At 38.2% G+C, this 17,743-nt stretch overlaps 1 protein-coding gene across 2 annotated transcripts in view; it reads right to left on the bottom strand.

The window, feature by feature from the left end:
• Window positions 1-12,921, bottom strand: part of myh7ba (myosin, heavy chain 7B, cardiac muscle, beta a) — a 31,976-nt gene extending 19,055 nt beyond the window's left edge. The window contains exons 1-22 of one of the 2 annotated variants that reach the window (XM_062046459.1): window positions 12,897-12,921; window positions 12,517-12,650; window positions 10,520-10,623; window positions 10,304-10,447; window positions 10,049-10,205; window positions 9,944-9,971; window positions 9,649-9,745; window positions 9,145-9,165; window positions 8,965-9,057; window positions 8,780-8,843; window positions 5,998-6,096; window positions 5,824-5,927; window positions 5,615-5,753; window positions 5,425-5,543; window positions 5,055-5,204; window positions 3,344-3,514; window positions 3,089-3,268; window positions 2,220-2,352; window positions 2,061-2,134; window positions 1,720-1,807; window positions 1,541-1,658; window positions 82-205 (exon numbers count right to left, since the gene is read on the bottom strand). In XM_062046459.1, coding sequence (XP_061902443.1) covers window positions 82-205; window positions 1,541-1,658; window positions 1,720-1,807; window positions 2,061-2,134; window positions 2,220-2,352; window positions 3,089-3,268; window positions 3,344-3,514; window positions 5,055-5,204; window positions 5,425-5,543; window positions 5,615-5,753; window positions 5,824-5,927; window positions 5,998-6,096; window positions 8,780-8,843; window positions 8,965-9,057; window positions 9,145-9,165; window positions 9,649-9,745; window positions 9,944-9,971; window positions 10,049-10,205; window positions 10,304-10,447; window positions 10,520-10,623; window positions 12,517-12,613 — 2,304 coding nt within the window. In that variant the 5' untranslated portion in view covers window positions 12,614-12,650; window positions 12,897-12,921. Of the gene's footprint in view, window positions 1-81; window positions 206-1,540; window positions 1,659-1,719; window positions 1,808-2,060; window positions 2,135-2,219; window positions 2,353-3,088; window positions 3,269-3,343; window positions 3,515-5,054; window positions 5,205-5,424; window positions 5,544-5,614; window positions 5,754-5,823; window positions 5,928-5,997; window positions 6,097-8,779; window positions 8,844-8,964; window positions 9,058-9,144; window positions 9,166-9,648; window positions 9,746-9,943; window positions 9,972-10,048; window positions 10,206-10,303; window positions 10,448-10,519; window positions 10,624-12,516; window positions 12,651-12,896 lie in introns of those variants that run through there. The other variant, XM_062046451.1, reaches the window with a different exon arrangement.
• Between the last annotated feature and the right edge of the window lie 4,822 nt (window positions 12,922-17,743).

The raw sequence follows: 17,743 nt of genomic DNA, 5'->3' as shown, positions 1-17,743 counted from the left end.
GAGGAAATAACACCTTTATTTTTCTTATCGTGTTAATAATTAGAACAAAACTAATAGCTTATTGGACATTACGCCTTCTACCTTTGTGTGTCCAAATCTATACTGGTTATGGTCAATATCCAAGGAGCCAAGCAGCTTCTCTGCTCCTTTCCTGCTATCCATAAACTTATCATCTGGGATGGCTTGTGGGTTCAGAATACGATAGCTGCAGGAATGTAATGGAAGAATTTAGGCCATTTTATTCATAATGATATCCAGAAAGTGTAATGAAGGGCAATGTCATTACATATATTCCTTTACAATGAAAACAATAACAATAAAAAGCATAAAAGTGCATTAATTTATATCCTATTATAAATCATTAACTTACAACAAGTTTATTTTTACAATGATCAACAAGCTGAAATGCCTTTTGACCCTAAAAGGGCACCGTACTCATCGATCGAGGTGAACACTGACAGGGGAAAAATACCCCTAATAGCTAGCTTGCCGACATTTTAGACTTTAGGGAATATAAGATATACAGCAGAGGTGTATATGGCTATTTTATTTTCTTGACACACATTCTGAAATACAAGTAAGATAAAATAGAAAATAACAGTAAAATGGAAAAAATTCTATAATTTTATGACAATTAAGGTAAAATATTAGTAGAAATAAGCAACTTGTTCATCATTAACATTTTCACAAAAGCATTTTCTACGAAGCAGTGATGAACTCAATGACAAACCACTTAACTTCTAACTAAATGGACCCCACTACTAAACACTGTAGCCGACCACCAAAGTGCCTAACTGAATACTTTAATTGGACTGTCACTGAATAAGGGCGACTATTAGGAGGAAAAAGTTGTAATCTTAGAATAATAAGCCGTAATATAGAGGAATTTTTATTTTATAGGCGTTAGGTTGACATATTATTAAATAAATATATATCTTAACATACAAAACCAAAACACATTGCCATTTTGGAGAAATTAGGCTGGGGAAAAAGTCACAATTTATGAGAAAAACATTTGTAAAATAAAAAAACGGTATTAAAAATAGAAACATTTTTAAAAGTTGTATTATATGGAGAAAAATGGTCATAACAATGACAACATGCCTTGTCATCTACAGCACAAAACTGTGATGGGGCTTTTTTTCTTTCATTAAAAAAACCCACAACAGCAAAAAAGAGAAAAACAAGCAAAAATTTGGAATTTAAGGAGGAAAACGTTTATAATAATTCACCTTGTCACCTACTGCACGAAACTGATGCATTTTTTCTTCTTCAATTAAATAAAACTTTTTAGCATACTGTATCTACGTGGGTTGGTATACATAACGTAAAATACCAAAGTGGGCTCTGGATCCCTTTCATTATGCTGCCCTCAGTTAAAACATTTTTAAAACCTTTGAAGAAATTTCAAATGGTAACATAACAATAATTAAAAAAAACATTCATAAATACAAAACTTTTTTTTTTTGTATATCCAAATTTTATATTGTTATTTTATTATGAAAGGTTATTTATTTGCTCCTGTGTTTGTTGTCCTTACCGCTGCTTAAACTCAGCGTAGAAGATGCGATTGGGAAAGCCCTTTCTGCAGATTCTGATGCCCTCCAACACCCCGTTGCAGCGGAGCTGGTGAAGCACTAGAAATGCGTCCATGATCCCTGTACAGATTAGAAAGTGTTTAGAAAATGTTTAGCTCATTTAGTGAGCGGAGCGTCACACCTGGAGTCTTGGTCTCATTGGGGATGATGCAGCGCACAAAGTGGGGCTGGGTGCTGCGCAAGTTAGTCATCAGCTTGTTTAGATTTTCCTAAAAAAAAAATAAAAGAAAAAGAAACATTGCAAATTAGATGAAAAATAATAACTAAATAATTTTCCCAAAAATCAATACATAACTTCCTGGATTGATGCTTTGTGAGAGGAGCCAGCACAGACTTAAAGTGATGTTCATGTGATCATTGCCCTAAACATCACTGCAAGTCTTAACTGCCTCCATCCCCTAGCTCCTTTGATGCCCACCATCCTTTCCGACCAAAGTATCACACTTAGAACTGTTAGCACACCTTGTGAAGCTGGGACACAGTCTGGAAAGAGGCCGCCTTTCTCCGCTTCTCCTTGGTCCCCGGCTTAGGATCAGCTGATGACCAAAAGTTGGCAGATTGATCACTTTGATCGCATCACCAAAGACACTCCTTTGTATAACTCAGTCACACAAAGTCTACCTGAATCTGAACCAACGTAATTCTCATAGAGAGAAGCTAACAGCTTGTTAGCGGACTTCTGGAAAACCGTCACCACCGTCTCATTAAGTGGATCTTTGTTTTTGTCTAGCCAGCCAATGATGTTGTATGGCACCTACCAAACAAATCAGATGTTAAAAACGATTGTCAGATTATTCACAGAGTTGGTGTGCATTAATTTCGATTAATCACAATTAAATATAATTTATTTTTAACTTCATATTAAAAGGTTTTTTCTTTATATATGCACCATGCACAAGAGTAACACTAGTGGGGAAAACTGCTCGAAATGGTTGCCAGAGAATAAATTAATTACATTAATAATGATGAAGGATTAATCTACATTAAATCATTAATTTTGAAAACCAAATGATTTATTCAATTAATTAGTGCTGTCAAATAGATATTTTTTATTTTTTTTATAATGTCCTGCCCAGCTTCTCGGGCAAATCATATAGCAGATGTAGATGCCCATATCGGCTGTTCAGATTTACTTTACAAAAGAGAAGTGTAGGATACTTCTCTTGTTGCCTTACTTGTATTTTGACTTTATTAAATGTATTTATATTATCATTTGGTCAAATAGATGTTTTTAAAAATCAGATTAATCAAACTGTTGGAATTTTAAATAATTGTGATCATTCGTTGCAAATTACTTTCTTACATACATTGACCTGATCACTGACCGTATAGCAACACACGCCGCAAATCACGTAAATAAACTGTGATTAAGCGTCAACAAATGGATGGAATATATGATTAATGTAAAAATTAATTGTGATTAATCACATGACTTAATGCATTATATTTGACAGCCCTACAATAATTACAACAAACGAGAAGGCTCTTACCACTCCTGCATAGTGCACAAGCTCGAAGTGAGCCTCGTACTTGCGCTTCTTGTCCGGCCGTGGCTTTTGGAAATTGGGGGATTTGCCAATGTGATTGTCGTACATCTTGGCTTTAAAGCTGTTGTCTGTGGCTTTCGGGAACATGCACTCCTCTTCCAGGATTGACATGATGCCAAGAGGCTGCCGAGACAACATCAGGGTTAGGATATCGTAGTTGAAACGAGGTGCGTTACAATCCTTATAGGACTTATTTACCTTCTCAATGAGATCAATACATGCTTGGAGGTCCAGGCCAAAGTCAATGAAGGTCCAATCAATGCCCTCCCTTTTGTACTCCTCCTGCTCCAGGATGAACATGTGATGATTGAAGAACTGTTGCAGTTTCTCATTGGTGAAGTTGATGCACAGCTGCTCGAAGCTGTTGAGCTGCAATGAAGCAAGAAAATGAGGTAAACGCAAAGAACCAGGGACCTCGTGTATTGACCTTGCATATGCACAACAACCTGGCGTACGCCCTTTTTCATGGCAAATATGAGATGTATCAAGAGTGAAATGAGCATGGAAATATGCAGAGCCTCATATATTTAAATTTTAAAGATTGCAAACCAAATATTACATAATTTTCACATGAAACTAATCTGGCTGTGAGCAGGCTACTGTAAGAACAAATTTTGTTAGTTACACAAATTACATTTATATTGGGGGTAATCAGAGTCACCCACCTCTTCTAAAGCTTTACATATCTTTTCAAACAGGTTGCGGCACCACTTTTTCTCCAGTCCCCTCGCGTGCTTTAGCCACATCCATCATATTCTCCACCTTCTTTCTGATGTAGTCTCACTTATTCTAATTTGTTCCTTTGTGCGATACTCTGAGCCCACAGCAACGACAGGCTCACAATCTCAACCCTCTTTTGTTTGCTCGAAACACGAGAAAGAAGCACAACCCACAGAATTGTGATTGGCCAGTGTGCAGATCTCAGGCACAATTTCAAAATGATTTAAGTATTTATAAGGGGACGTGGCCTGGGCACACAAACACCTGTGATAAATTAATTGTGATGCAACAAAGAAACGTGCATGTATTAGTGCAGGCCTGGGCAATTATTTTGACTCAGGGGGCCAAATTTAGAGAAAAAAAATGTGTCTGGGAGCCGGTATATCTATCTATCTATAGATAAAAGCTAAAAACATTATGACAGACCGCCTTAGAAAACGGAATGGAATTTTACATTTTTTTACTGAATGAGACACCCAGAATGTACATGAAAATAAAGAATGTGGGATTTACACTATTAACTATGAACGATAAAACACTGAATATTGACAACATATGAACGTCACTCACCCTCTCGATCGACATATTTTACAATCTAGCAAAACGCAACAAAAATGCAACAAACACAGCGAAATATGAACGCAAAGGGTCACTAAGCTTCAGAACTTTGTTGTAAAAATCTCCTTCCGCGTCTGTCCCTGACACTCGCATTTCAGACTGGCCGCTCTGGAAACACTCGGTGGAAACACTCCCCACCCACACTGCTTGGTGCCTCGTCACTTATATTACCATAGTAACTAGTATATCATGCAAAAGTTCAGATTTCGACCATTGATATATGTGTAGTTCAAGACTTACGGTCATTAGAAAACATCACTGCACATCATAATGGCAGCTACACTTTCCATCTTAAGGATCTAGAAAAAATACCGTACTTGGGAATGTCTGGCGGGCCAGATTGAAAAGCTTAACGGGCCACATGCGGCCCCAGGGCCTTAATTTGCCCAAGTCTGTATTAGTGCGTGCACACACATTGATACAGCCAAATTTTTACTTGCGTACGCTGGATTTGAACGTGCGCCAGTTTTTAGTAGGAAATCCTAGCAACTCTTAATACATGAGGCCCCTGATGATTTTCAGCTATAATCAACATATGTAAGTGCGCATTCGTTTAAACTACTCAACTTACTTCAAAGATTTCAAAGCCAGCGATGTCCAGAACTCCTATGAAGAACTGGCGAGGCAGCGAGGTGTACAAGGTCTTGTTGATCCTTCCCACCAGCCATTTGAACATGCGGTCATATGTGGCTTTGGCCAGAGCACCCACAGCGTAGTTAACCTACAACACACACACACATTTCAAAGAAGTGCAGCTGTCATTCACACATTTAGCATCAGTTGCTAAGAGACCAGTGGCTGTATTGATGGAGTGAGGATTATGATCATTCATCTCCACACTCGTGCTGCTGTCTGTTGTACTCTACTGTGTGTGTGTGTGTGTGTGTGTGTGTGTGTGTGTGTGTGTGTGTGTGTGTGTGTGTGTGTGTGTGTGTCCTCACCTGTTCAACATTCTGTCCCTTCACCACATACTCATTGCCCACTTTCACCCTTGGGTGGAGGAGGCCTTTGATGAGGTCAGCTGAACTGACTCCCATCAGGTACGAGGCCTTGTCCGTACCTTGTCCCCAACAAAAGCAAAAATTAATCACACCCTTTGTTTAATTTTTGTGCCCACAGTGGGAGGTTTACTTTCAGTGCCGTCGGCATCCGCCTGCTCCTCGCGCTGCTTTTGCTTGAACTTCATGTTGCCGAAGTGCATTATGGCCCCGACTATTTTATAGCAGCCATACTTTTCGTCAAGACTGAAACCCAGGATGTCCATGGCGTGCTGCGTAGAGGCCCACATATTGTTTTCTGATGTAGCCCAACATAGAATATGAGAACATTTAATCTCTTACATCGGTGGCCATCAGCTCATCTCCATCATTCAGGTTCTCCACAGTGGTCACCCCCTGGGAGCAGACGTGATAGTCGTACGGGTTGGAAGACACCAGCAGCATATCTACAACAAAAAATATCATATTTCTAGTCATGTACTCCAGAGTTATGAAAGCTAACAATGAAGGACCCACCTAAAAGTTCTGGTTTCTTCTGAGACATGATCTGGTAGTAGATATGGTAGCTCCTCTCGCATGGCTGCTGGAAAATAACTCTGGATTTTTCCAGAAGATCTGAGGAGCAGAGAGTAGCACTGTGAGACAATAAAACAGATCCAAGGCATTGAGTTACAATGTAAATGTCAAGGACTTTGCTTGGCGACCACAAGGTTGAAGGGGTCTCTTTTGAACTATTAAGATCTGAAATACTATCAACACAACTTAGGAGTGTCCAAACCTTTTCCAACGAAAGATTCAGTGGCCACTTTGATATATTTTAAACATTAAAGATGCTACAAACCAATCTAATATAGGTCAATATATCCTATGCTATCACAACAAAACCTCCCCATGTTATCTTTGTGTTATACGCGACAAAGCATCTAATAATGTATCTCATGAAAAATAACCAAATTTTTCAGATTATAAGTCGCACCGGCCGAAAATGCATAATAAAGAAGGAAAAAAACATATAAGTCGCACTGGAGTACAAGTCGCATTTTTTGGGGAAATGTATTTGATAAAACCCAACACCAAGAATAAACATTTGAAAGGCAATTTAAAATAAATAAAGAATAGTGAACAACAGGCTGAATAAGTGTACGTTATATGACGCATAAATAACCAACTGAGAACGTGCCTGGTATGTTAACGTAACATATTATGGTAAGAGTCATTCAAATAACTATAACGTATAGAACATGCTATACGTTTACCAAACAATCTGTCACTCCTAATCGCTAAATCCCATGAAATCTTATACGTCTAGTCTCTTACGTGAATTAGCTAAGTAATATTATTTGATATTTTACGGTAATGTGTTAATAATTTCACACATAAGTCGCTCCTGAGTATAAGTCGCACCCCCGGCCAAACTATGAAAAAAACTGCGATTTATAGTCAGAAAAATACGGTAGTTAATCCTATTTTTATAATATGCCAAGGGCCGATAAAAACTAAGCTATGTGCCAAAAATGGCACACGCTCCGCGCTTTTGACACCCCCGCTCTAACTTATTGACATTTCACAAAAATATATAGATCACAACCAGTTTAATGGGGCTATTTGTGTGAAAAGCAGTTGTCTCTGTCTGACAAGTAAGGTGTGTTACACCTGAAGCTAGCGCCATCTAAATTAATTTAATTGATGGATGCTGTCTTGGTGTCTGAAAACCATATCTGTCAACCCTCCCAAAAAAACTACCATATTTTGCCCTTTACTCCGATTAAATATCGTAAATTTCCCATATTTTAACTCTGTCTTCTCCTGTAGTGCGAGCGACATCACCTGACAGTATCACTGCTTCAGTACAATATCTGCAAGGGAAATTATGCAGCACATACAGTAAATGTATCAACATTAGCAATGTGAAGTTGAATCTGTGGATTTTTCCCTTATTTTCCAAGAAAATTTTCCGTATTTTACCTCTGCCAGAAAGTACATGCAATTGTCGGGGTTTGTCTGTCTGTCAGTTAGTTAGCAACATAACTCAAAAAGCTATGGGCGGGTTTTGATTCAACTTTACAATATAAGGCGAAACTTCTGTGTGAGGGTGTGTACGCTAGCGGCCCCACCTCTGGCCACAGAGACAAAGAGAGTGGATGACTGAGAAGAGGGTTCCCTCTGTGAATTTTATTCCCCTACAGAACAAACGGCTGATGTAAAGAGTGAATCGTCTTGAAGCCTCTTTGGTAGTGAAAGACTAAAAAACATTCAAGGACATGTAAAGTTATTCGTCAATTTGCTGGGGTTTGTTTGTTTGTCTATTATTTAGCAACATAATTCACTGTCAGGATTCAAGATTTGATAAAGGATTATTTACTATTGGTAGATAGGAGCGGTGAAAATCTTTGAGCATGTCACGACTTGATTTGATACTGATTCTTGGGGTAACGATTAGATTTTTGATACAACACGATTTTCTAAATGTATTTGGTATATAAATTATAATAAAGGCTTTTTAAAACAGGTTCCATTTTACAAAAGCTCCTTTTGGCTGCAGACGTACGACATATATGCGCAGTGTTGGCCTAAAAAACTATTCTTTACAAATCTAGTTTTACATTTTTTTCAACAAAAATCCCAGAATGTTAATCAGTCGACTAATAGAAAATAGAGCAACCACAACTCCAAACCAATTCCCAGCTTTACAATTCTTAGGAAATAATAAAAATTTGGAAAGCAATTGAGAAGACCTACAAATACAATACTTAATAAATACAATACTAAGAAAAGGAAAACCAACAATCTATAAAAGCAACAGTACCAATAATATTAATAATATCAATAACAGTTGTTTGTTTTTAATCAAAAACATGTTGAAAAATAATATTATAATTCCCACCCCAAAAAAACAAAAAACAAAATATTTTAAATCGATTTTTGAAAATTTAAAATTTTAAATCGAAATTAATAAAAATAATGATTCAGATGTGAATCGATGTTTTCAGTACCCCTAGTAGATAGGGCTTAACATAAGTCTGTACTATTTCAGTGTTTTTCTAATTGTCAAATGCAAATGTTGAAAGTTGTGGTTAAAGCACGAAGGTTTCTTAGTTTATTATGCTTTACAGCTTCTGAATCATATTGTAGAGTGCACTTTTAGAGTTTTGGTTCATGTAAAAATTATATGGGGACATCTTAGACAATTCATTAACAAATGGATGGATGGATACTATCAGTACAAGTACACATTCACTAGAAAAGGGAAGAATAAAAGAGGAAGTATTAAAAAGGAAAAAAAGAAAAAATAACTCACATATATCAATGTCAGCAGAAGCCAGTTTGCCCGTGGGACCAAAGTGTATCCTGATAAACTTTCCCTACAGGAAAAAGAGCAGTTTTTAGCGGAAAGCAAAATATTGAAACAAAAGTTGTGAAGATATCAATCAATTATAAAATAATTTCCCTTGAGTAAAAGTAAGGTATTTATAAAGTACTCACAAAACGGGATGAGTTGTCATTCCTCAATGTTTTGGCATTACCAAACGCTTCCATAGCAGGGTTGGCCTCAATGATCTGATCTTCCAAGGTCCCCTGAAAGAAAACAAAAATGTAAAGGCAGTCTGATGCACAACATACTGCTTAGCGCTTTTAAAAATACGTCGAACCGCTGTCACTCACCCCCGTCTTGGTGGCAGGAGCCTGTTGCAAGGAGAAAAATTTAAAAGAGTGAGAGAGGGACATCATATTAAAGATGCTTTCACCACAGGAAACAAACAGCATGAGCGACCGAAAAATTAGGAACTGGTTGTTAAAGCGTTGGTTAAAAAACCCAAAAAACAATGGGATCCTTGTTTTACATGATGAAGTGTGGGTGAAAATTGGTTAAACTTTTTTTTTTGAATGATAAGAAAAATATTAGAAAATTTCTGGAGCAAAACAAAAAAGAGAGGGGAGAAAAATGTTTAAAAATTCAATAAAAAAGCATGTCAAAAGGGGCTGCACAGCATATGAGGGTGAAGACATGAATTTAATAATCAGGTATGTATGGGAATACAATAAAAGATTCCTGGTGTAAAAAAAAGAAAAAAAAAGAAAAAGAAAATACAGCCAAAAAAATCCAAATAAAAAGGACTGAAAAAGGGAGGAGAAAAACAAAAATATACGTTGCCAGGCTGGCCTTACTGCTTTTTTAGCAGATGCTTCCCCAAGAGCTGCCACAATGGCAAAATACTGAATGACACGTTTCGTGTTGACAGTTTTGCCAGCACCGGATTCTCCGCTAGGAGTGTGAAAAATAACAGGTGAAAAGAGGGCAGAGAACTATAGCAAAAGGAGATCAAAAAAGTACTTTTTGCAAAAGTCAAAAAGGAAAAATAACCTTATGAATTGCCAGTTATTGTTTGAACCATCAAAAATGTCACTTTGTTTCACAAATTGTGTGAGATGCATGTTCATAGAACTACAGATAGATACGTACGTGATTAGCATGGACTGGTTCTCCCGATCTGAAAAAGAGACAAGTTTGTCTCATTAATATGCATGTTGGTTTTAAATTATGTTGTATGTGTGTGTGAGCACTCACTACGCAGCATGTCATTGTAGGCATTATCTGCGATGGAATAGATGTGTGGCGGCGCCTCAGAGCGGCGTTTGCCTTTGTAGGCGGCGACCACGGGCGCCGTGTAGACTGGCAGCCATTTGTATGGGTTCACAGTGACACAGAAGAGACCCGAGTATGTCTGAGGTACACCCCAGGTCAGATAACAGTTAATGAACTCTAACCAAAGCTCTAAAAGGTCAATAAAAAAGGCCACAGTTGAGGTCAGTCTATACTCACATAGATCATCCAGGCGGAGTAGCGTCTGCGCAGGTTGAAGAGGACAGAGGCCTCGTTGAGATGCGTCAACATTGCCATGTCTTCTAACATATCATACTTGGGTGGGTTCATCTGCTGAATGTCTCCATCTTTCACGGTTCGAGTCTGTGCAAGCACGAGGAGGACATTATGGGATGGGATGAAGCTCTTGAGGAACGATTGTTTCGTGCATTATACCTTCCCATCTTTGGTCTGGACGACGACATTGTCCCCAGTTGTCTCCTTGATCTCGATTTCAATGTACGCCTCTTTCTCATCAGGGATCCACGCTCGCTTCTTACCTATAACACAGGAGTGAAAAAATATACTTATACACAGTGCATATAAATGATCAAGAGTTGGCATGTTCTCCGTGAGTTTCCTCCTCCTGTAGCTCCAAATCAAGCATGTCATTTCAATTAGAGACTCTAAATCATTGGTGTGAAACTCTGGCCCGCCGTGTAATTTCATTTGGCCCTTGAGGCAATATCAAATTAACATTAGAGTTGGCCCGCCGGTATTATACAGCGGCGGTGCCGCTGTAACACCGCATCCACCGCTAATACTCATACTTGCCAACCCTCCCAATTTTCAGTGCCCCTCTCGAAAGTTTCCCGGGGCAACCATTCTCCCGAATTTCTCCCCATTTCCAACCGGACAACAATATTGGGGGCGTGCCTTAAAGGCACTGCCTTTAGCGTCCTCCACAACCCGTCGTCACGTCTGCTTTTCCTCCATACAAACAGCCTCTCGGCCCCTGTCACATGATATATGCGGCTTCTACACACACATAAGTAAATGCAAGCATACTTGATCAACATCCATACAGGTCACACTGAGGATGGCCTTTTTAAACAACTTTAACACTGTTACAAATATGCGCCACACTGTGAAACCACACCAAACAAGAATGACAAAACACATTTCGGGAGAACATCCGCACCGTAACACAACATAAACACAACAGAACAAATACCCAGAACCCCTTGCAGCACTAACTCTTCCGGGACGCTACAATATACCACCAACCTACTTTCTCTTGCTACTTCAAGGCTTGAATGTTTGATTCATTCATTATTGTTATTTTATTTTCACATTTATTATTGGCCTGTGGAAAAAGTTTATTTTGATATTAAACTCAGAAGGCTGCAAATAGAAAAGAGGCATTACATTTTTATTTCAATTGTATTTGATATGCTATTGATATTTTTGAATTATTATTATTATTATTTGAAACTCGATTTTGCATGTCACTATAAAGTTATATAAGCCTTGTTTGTTCAATATTCAATGCAAAACTTGTTTGGGTCCCTATTAAAAGGTTACTTTGTTCAACCTTGGTTTGAAATTTTGGCCCACTCTGTATTTGAGTTTGACACCCCTGCTCTAAATTGTCTATTTGTGAATGCTTGTTTATATAAATGTGCCGTGATTGACTCGCAGCAAAGCCAGGTATATATTAACTGGGATAGGCTCCAGCTCACCTGTAACCCTAATGAAGAAAACGGTATGGAAAATAGATGGATGCACCTGCATTCAAATCCATTTACATGTAAATATCTAATGTTCAAGTTAGCATTGGGATTAATTGCAACAACCGTACTGCACCACAATTTGTACTGTGATTATAATGCAAATTAAGTATATAATGTGTATATGCAATAATGTATTTCATTTGAGCTACCAATCTTTGCACTCACCTGTAAATCGTCGTATAAAAAACAAAATGGGAAGTGTAACCTCAATATTTTGTTTCTCCCCATTCTCGGAGACTGTGGGTTACAGTTGAGTTACTTTGAAAGTATTATTTTAGTTACTTTTAGGTAGTTTAATTTCATATTTGCTAGAAGCGCAACAACGCAAGACTCTTTGGTTCAACCAGTAGGTCCGTCCTGTATTCAGGTATACGGAAACAACATGTAGGAACCAATTAAAGGCACAATGAGGTGAAAATGAAAAATAACATAATTACTTAATATAACAAACGTGTGTCTTGATTAAAAAAAAAATACTACTTTGGTTGAATAATAATTACTGCATAACATAAATTATTCTTCTTTCATTGAGTTGCTTAATTAAATAACTTTAAAAAAAAAATAGATTTATTAATGTTGAATTTTTTTCTTGAAAAGGGAATTAATTTGAGAATATTTCCAAATGTGCCACACAAGATTATGATGTCAAAGGAGGCCTACCGTCAAAGCTGACTGTTTGCACCGTCAGTTGCTCCAAGTCGGATTTGCGTAAAAACGGCGCCGCTTCACCGAACTCCTTCCTGTCAAAACGAGACATGGCTCCGACTCCTCACTCCTCACAGATGGCGGGAGAGCTTCGATGGGAATGCAATAAATCATGTTAGGATGTCATCACCCTCATTTTCTCTCATTTTTTGACGTAAAACGCATGCGCGTAAAAGTAACCCAAACTGTGCCAATAACGCACAGCCGTTACGCAACAACAGCGTGAGACGAAGAGAAATGTACAATCACTAGAATAGAATCAGGAAAGAGGAATAAAATAGGTAAGCACGGTGCGTTAAAGAGCGGACGAGCCGTGCGTAAAACCAGAAACCTACCAAAAGAAATGCGCAAAAGTTGTCCGCTGACGAGGATTTAACAGCAGGGCAAGAAGTACCCTCCTTTATAGCGTGTTGTCAAGGTCACGGTCGGTAGTCCCTCATTAGTTTATGCCCCCTCCTCCGGCGCCCATTGGTGCTGAGCGCCCGTCTCAATTGACACAAAAGGAAAACCGCGTTTTTGTCATTGCAGGCTATTTTTGTATGCCTCACTTATTAACACACCGAGAGGGAGACATTGTTGCATCCCCGTAGCGGTGGACACTGTTTCATTGCAGGATGGTGACATGCATCCACTACTAAAGCTAAGTAAAAATCACAGTGACGTCATTTATCACAATTGAAATGAATGGCCTGTTTTACTGGAATAACTTAGACTTACCAAAAAAATATTTACTCAAAAACAAAGTGAGAGAGGTCACAGTCAAATTAGTTCACATATGTTATCCTGCAAAGACCATCCATCCATCCATTTTCTACCGCTTGTCCCTTTCGGGGTTGCGGGGTTGTGCTGGAGCCTATCTCAGCTGCATTGGGGCGGAAGGCAGGGTTCACCCTGGACAAGTCGCCACCTCATCGCAGCCAGCAAAGATCAAAACTGCTAAAATACAAAATTTCCAATGTGCCGTTTTTTGCCAACGCATGCCAAAACAACATACCATTTGTTTTATGAACCGACTTAAAGGCCTACTGAAACCCACTACTACCGACCACGCAGTCTGATAGTTTATATATCAATGATGAAATCTTAACATTGCAACACATGCCAATACGGTCGGGTTAACTTTTAAAGTGCAATTTTAAATTTCCTGCTAAACTTCCGGTTGAAAACGTCTATGTATGATGACGTATGCGTGTGACGTCAATCGTTGAACCGGAAGTATATGTACACCATTGAAACCAATACAAAAAGCTCTGTTTTCATCTCAAAATTCCACAGTATTCTGGACATCTGTGTTGGTGAATCTTTTGCAATTTGTTTAATGAACAATGAAGACTGCAAAGAAGAAAGTTGTAGGTGTGGTCGGTGTATTAGTGGCTGGCTGTAGCAACACAACCGGGAGGACTTTGACTTGGATAGCAGACGCGCTAGCCGACGCTAGCCGCCGACCGCACGGATGATCGGGTGAAGTCCTTTGTCCTTCCGTCGATCGCTGGAACGCAGGTGAGCACGGGTGTTGATGAGCAGATGAGGGCTGGCTGGCGTAGGTGGATAGCTAATGTTTTTAGCATAGCTCTGTGAGGTCCCGTTGCTAAATTAGCTTCAATGGTGTCGTTAGCAACAGCATTGTTAAGCTTTGCCAAGCTGGAAAGCATTAACCGTGATCCACAATAGAAAAAGGAGAGAGTGTGGAATCCAATGAGCCAGTTTGTACCTAAGTTACGGTCAGAGCGAAAAAAGATGCGTCCTGCACTGCACTCTAGTCCTTCACTCTAATGTAAATAATTCAATGTGATTATCTTGTGTGATGACTGTATTATGATGATAGTATATATGATAGTATATATCTGTATCATGAATCAATTTAAGTGGACCCCGACTTAAACAAGTTGAAAAACTTATTCGGGTGTTACCATTTAGTGGTCAATTGTACGGAATATGTACTTCACTGTGCAACCTACTAATAAAAGTCTCAATCAATCAATCAAAAAAATGTATCCTCATCCACGAATCTTTCATCCTGGCTCAAATTAATGGGGTAATCGTCGCTTTCTCGGTCCGAATCGCTCTAGCTGCTGGTTTAAACAATGGGGAAATGTGAGGAGCCTTTCAACTTGTGACGTCACGCTACTTCAGGTACAGGCAAGGCTTTTTTTATCAGCGACCAAAAGTTGCGAACTTTATCGTCGATGTTCTCTACTAAATCCTTTCAGCAAAAATCTGGCAATACCGCGAAATGATCAAGTATGACACATAGAATGGATCTGCTATCCCCGTTTGAATAAAAAAAATTCATTTCAGTAGGCCTTTAAATCCATCCATCCATCCATTTTCTACCGCTTGTCCCGATCGGGGTCGCCGGGGATACTGGAGCCTATCTCCGCTCCAAAAGACTGATAAACTTTTTTGATCCCAAAGTGAAGTGAAGTGAATTATATTTATATAGCGCTTTTCTCTAGTGACTCAAAGCGCTTTTACATAGTGAAACCCAATATCTAAGTTACATTTAAACCAGTGTGGGTGGCACTGCAGGAGCAGGTGGGTAAAGTGTCTTGCCCAAGGACACAACGGCAGTGACTAGGATGGCGGAAGCGGAAATCGAACCTGGAACCCTCAAGTTGCTGGCACGGCCACTCTACCAACCGAGCTATACAGGTTATAATTATTTATAAAAATAAATTGTTTGTTTAGAATAGCTAAGTTACAAGAATGAACACAATGTAGAAAGACCACAATCAAAAGCACTATAAAACAGGAAAACAATTAATAGAACAAACAATACAAACTATACAAAAACTATAGATTTTAACAGGAAAGCAAAATAATGGGTGAACTATATATTAAAATAAATTAAAGGGGTTCACATGGAAAAATGAATGAATAAGAATACAATGAATATACAATGTAAATTTACATGTTATACAAACTAAGGTGTGATGAAATTTGAACCCTCATTTGAGAGACTTTCCCAAAGTGCCACACTAGATTATGATGTTAAAGGACATGTACTATTTTGCCTTTATAAATTAGATACAGTACATTAGAAATGGATATTATCAACCATCTTCTAATTCTGGTTAAATGTTATATTCATTGTGTTATATGTTTACAAACTAACGACCACATTTTATTGTTTCTAAAATATTATTGATGTGGATGATCTGAATTTCTCTATGAACCCTATTTGGACCAAAAAAAACCCTCTCAAAATTGCAATTTCTGTTAAAAAATAACCAGCAACCTTTAAAATTTTAAATACAAAAAAAAATAAAATACATTTTAAAAAAAAATAATTAAATATATATATATATATATATATATATATATATATATATATATATATATATATATATATATATATATATATATATATATATATATATATATATATATATATATATATATAAATATATATATATATATTTATATATATATATATATATATATATATATATATATATATATATATATATATATATATATATATAAATATATATATATATATTTATATATATATATATATATATATATATATATATATATATATATATATATATATATATATATATATATATATATATAATTATAAAATAATAATAATAATAATAATAATAATAATTTAAAACAAAAACTGGAGAAAAGAGCAAGACACCCAGAACAATAGAATATCATAGAATATTGTTAAAATTGTGTCATGGTGGCCTTAAATTTGTGTATGTTTATATATATATATAGGTGGCGACTTGTCCAGGGTGTACCCCGCCTTCCGCCCGATTGTAGCTGAGATAGGCTCCAGCGCCCCCCGCGACCCCAAAGGGAATAAGCGGTAGAAAATGGATGGATGGATATATATATATATTTTTTTTTTTTTTTTTTACAGTATATATATTTTCTTTATTGGAAAGCACAATATTTACAGCAACAATACAGAGCAATATGATGAACAGTTTAAGCAAAATGAGACGGAGGAAATTCTACATAGTCATGCAGGCCTCCGTTTGTGTTCAATCAATCAAACTTTATTTATGTAGCCCAATATAACAGCCATAACTAAACTGGACAGAAGTACAACACAAGCAGCATTAAAACAATAGAACAATAAAATATCATGAAATAATCGTTCAAATTGTGTCAAGTGGTGACAAATGGTGGCTCAGAATAAATGAGTCTGAATATGCGATGGCCCGTATGTTCGACAGGTAAAAGGTTCAAAAGCCCGCAGGGACCACCGATGGAAAAAGAGCGATCACTGTAACCTCCAGCAGCTGTCGGTTGGCAGACCGCAGATTTCTATTGGGGCAATGAATGTTTAAGAGCTCGCATAAATAAGCATTAAGTTTAGAATACAACTGGAATCCAAATTGGAAGCCATGTGAGTGATGTCGAGTGTTGGTCGAGTGTGGTCTTGACTTGGGATGTTGGCTATTGTGTGTGTGTGTATGTGGCCCCTCTGCAGGATGCAACCTTAGAGGAGATTATTTCAGGAGCTGTGGGGCATTAAACAAGCTACTATAAATACGCAAGGATTTATTAATAGAGAGAAAGATGGCGGGCGCGGCACCTACAAAACAAAATGCGCCTTGCCACAGTTTGCAACTAATTGATTGGAAAATATGACTCAAACAATGGCTTCAGGCCTCGGGCGGCAATGGTCTATACTGGCAAGCGTACTTTCCGTCTTTTTCATTCACGGGGTCATTTCGGCACCATCATGGCGCCCCTCGTACGCTGCATGGCTCCACCAGATCTGACCTTGAGAGCCAGGGGAGAGGTTGGTATGGGAGCGTGACCGTGCAGCAAAGGGGAGGGGGGGAGGAACTGTAGCACAGGTTCTCAGAATAGACAAAGCCAGAGTCCGGCATTCCTCATCAGGTACCAGAAGTACTAAAGAAGAAATCATCTGCAGCCATGCACGATGAGCTGTCAGGAAATGGCTAATGTCACCAAAAGGACATTTTTTTGTTGTTGTTGTTGTTGTCGATGCTGTTATCTGTGTTGCCGTGGCAGACAGTGAGGTGTCGCCGTGATGGCTCAAACTCCGCGAGATATAGAGGGGGCCCGCGGCTATTCTGGGACAAGGGGGTTCTTCAGAGAGGCTGCTTTATGTACTATGTCACTCGCTGCACCATTTGAAAGGCTGGCGTGCTGATAACACACGCGGGGCGAAGTGAATCCACAAAGTCCC

The sequence above is a fragment of the Entelurus aequoreus genome, linkage group LG01, assembly GCF_033978785.1.
Source record: "Entelurus aequoreus isolate RoL-2023_Sb linkage group LG01, RoL_Eaeq_v1.1, whole genome shotgun sequence".
NCBI lineage: Eukaryota > Metazoa > Chordata > Actinopteri > Syngnathiformes > Syngnathidae > Entelurus > Entelurus aequoreus.
This window is presented reverse-complemented; position numbering and strand designations above follow the sequence as displayed.